The sequence below is a fragment of the Spinacia oleracea genome, chromosome 3 (genome assembly GCF_020520425.1).
Source record: "Spinacia oleracea cultivar Varoflay chromosome 3, BTI_SOV_V1, whole genome shotgun sequence".
In the NCBI taxonomy this organism is placed as follows: Eukaryota; Viridiplantae; Streptophyta; class Magnoliopsida; order Caryophyllales; family Amaranthaceae; genus Spinacia; species Spinacia oleracea.
Genome location: NC_079489.1, coordinates 90644517 through 90647241, shown reverse-complemented (window position 1 = coordinate 90647241; position 2725 = coordinate 90644517). Strand labels below are relative to the sequence as shown.

The window sequence follows — 2725 nt, the reverse complement described above, 5'->3', positions numbered from 1 at the left end:
TGAATATAAAATTTGAAATATGGTATGCGTACCATGAAGTTTTGATGTAATAATTAGATTGTTCGTTCAAGCTCTTCTAGGTAGTTTATTTAAAAATACAAGTTAGCATTTTTAATGGATTTCAAGACAGTTCCAAGCTAACAAGGTGAAGGGAAGATTGGATGTTTCAAGACCAAGAAATTGGGGCCATACTAGTTCACCAAAAAAATTACATACGCTTTTATGATATTGTATATTTATAATATGCATGTGTATGTTGTTTGTATATTTGGTTAAGGATTTAGTTCACTAAATAATCAAACCAACATAGAAACAACTAGGTACAAGGAATATTGAGTTTCAAATTGCCTTCCAAATCAAGAACTTACAAAAATCTTCGAACCTATGATAGTATGATAGTAGGTGTCCGCCAAAGCGAGGTGTTATTTTCCTAGATGGTAAGGTATCCCAAAGGAACATGTTGATTGTGGTTTCACCTCAAACAATATTGGTATATGTTGTAGCAATGGAATAAATTATGGCATTAATTTATTAACCAAGAGTAGTTTTGATATTACTAGCAATTGGTTTTTGCTTACCTAAAATCTTAAAAGAATTAAAACAAGCCAAAGCATGCATAATACTAAGAGACTTTTAGGGTCTTGGATTCGTTTCATTCATTTCTGGACCATGTTTTATTATGCATGAATGAAATGTTTAATAGCTTTAATTATTACATGATTGCTTTTATTTCAAAGTTATTAAAAGATTATGAATGGTTATTTATTGCAAATTCCTTTCAATTGTAGAATGTCTAAAATAACAATCAAAGGATCAGAAATTCTGGATACCGAGTTGAACTTGACTAACTTCCTTGAATGGGAAAGGAAACTCATCAAAGTTTTGAATGCTAACGACATGGACTATGTTGTCAAGCATCCTTTCCCTAGCTATTATGCTAAGGATATGACTCCAGAAAGGTACAGAAGTTGGGCGCTTCACAAGTACCTTGTCTCGGAATTTATCCTAAACTATATTCTTGAAGATTGGAGAGGGAGGTTTATTACTTATGAGCCTCATGCATTCCTAAGGAATCTCATATATAGGTGTCGCGTGAGGTATCAACCCAATGGCCAAGAGGTTGGCAGTAAGGTTGATAAATTGTCTAATTCGATGAGAAATCTCAGGCTCATTACCCCACGAGAATCGTGCCTCAGGGATGAACTCCATGAGGCACAAAATCGCATTGTTAAGGCTAATATAGAAAAGAACACACCAGTTCGGAATCATGTGAACATGATGGTTGGACTATTCAATCGCATTGAAGCACTTGGTGGTTCCATCAAAGAGCCAATAGTTATAGCTTTTATGCTAAATTATCTTCATACGGACTATGAGAGGTTCAAGATGCACTATCTCTTTAATAAGAAAGAGAACACATTCAGCGAGTTGCTGGATATGCTTGGAAAGTACGAGATTTTTCTTGGAAAGCTCAAATATGAACCATTGAATGTGAAGTGCTCGAAATTCAAGAAAGTGAATAAGGGGAAGAAAGGAAAAGTTGCATCTTCATGACTTCATCTACTCCAAGAGGGAAAGTGGCTCCTTCCAAGAGCAAGTTGAATAAAATTACTTCTCCTTCTACTGCGCAATGCTTCTATTGTAATGAAATTGGTCATTACAAAAGAGATTGCCTCAAGAAAAAGGAAGAAGAGAAGGACGGAAACGTAGCTTGACCTCCAGGTATGTATGTTATACATTGTAATCTTGCTAATTCTACTTCTTGGGTATTAGACAATGGTGGTGGCTCACACTTATTTTCCAATTTACAAGGACTAAGGAGAAGTAGAAGTCTTGATAAAGGATAGATGGTTCTAAGCGTAGGAAATGGAGCACGGATTGCTGCATTAGTTGTAGGATCTTATATTATATCTTTGCCTAGTGGTTTTGTTTTGGAACTAGAAAACTATTACTATGTTCCTAGTATCACTAGAAACATTATCTTCATTTCAAGTTTGGATTCTAAAGGTTTTAGTTTTCAATTTAAAGACAATAGTTTCTGTTTTTCTTTGGATGAAATGTTTTATGGTTCAGCACAACAAGAAAATGGTCTATATGTGCTAGATACAAGAAAACAAATCTATAACATTAATACCAAAAAGGCTAAAACTTGTGATTCGGATCTCACATATCTGTGGCATTGTCGATTAGGCCATATAAACATAAAGCGCATAGAAAGACTTATAAAGAAGGGAATTCTAGAATCATTCGACTTAGAGAATATTGATCAATGCGTATCTTGTTTACTTGGCAAAATGACAAAGCGAGCTTTCTCAGAGATGGGAGAAAGAGAAAGTGAACTACTAGTGCTATTACATATGGACGTATATGGACCTCTAAGTTCGAAAGCTAGAGGTGATTTCAGCTATTTTATAACGTTTACGGACAATATTAGTAGATATGGCTATATTTACCTAGTGAAACACAAGTCTAAATCGTTTGAGAAATTCCGAGAATTTCAAAATGAAGTAGAGAATCAACCAAGCAAGAAAATAAAATCTCTAAGATCAGATCGAGGAGGTGAATATCTTAGCCACGAGTTTGATGACCATCTAAAAGAATGCGGTATTCTTTTTGAATTGACTACTCCGGGGACACCTCAATGGAATGGAGTGTCGGAATGGAGAAACAGGACCTTACTTGATAAGGTCAGGTCAATGATGGGTCAAGCCGAACTTCCTTTACA

At 35.2% G+C, this 2725-nt stretch overlaps 1 protein-coding gene across 1 annotated transcript; it reads left to right on the top strand.

The window, feature by feature from the left end:
- The first annotated feature begins 789 nt into the window (after positions 1-789).
- On the top strand, positions 790-1554 carry LOC110801070 (uncharacterized). Its single transcript, XM_022006388.2, has 2 exons — positions 790-959; positions 1086-1554. Exons 1-2 carry the CDS (start codon positions 790-792, stop codon positions 1552-1554), a joined length of 639 nt encoding a protein of 212 aa, XP_021862080.2.
- Positions 1555-2725: the final 1171 nt, after the last annotated feature.

Bases quoted from the DNA above. Each gene is read 5' to 3' on its own strand.
- LOC110801070 (XM_022006388.2), top strand. From the start codon at position 790: ATGTCTAAAATAACAATCAAAGGATCAGAAATTCTGGATACCGAGTTG. The intron at 960-1,085 runs GTACAGAAGTTG...TCTCATATATAG, and splicing joins AAGGATATGACTCCAGAAAG to GTGTCGCGTGAGGTATCAAC.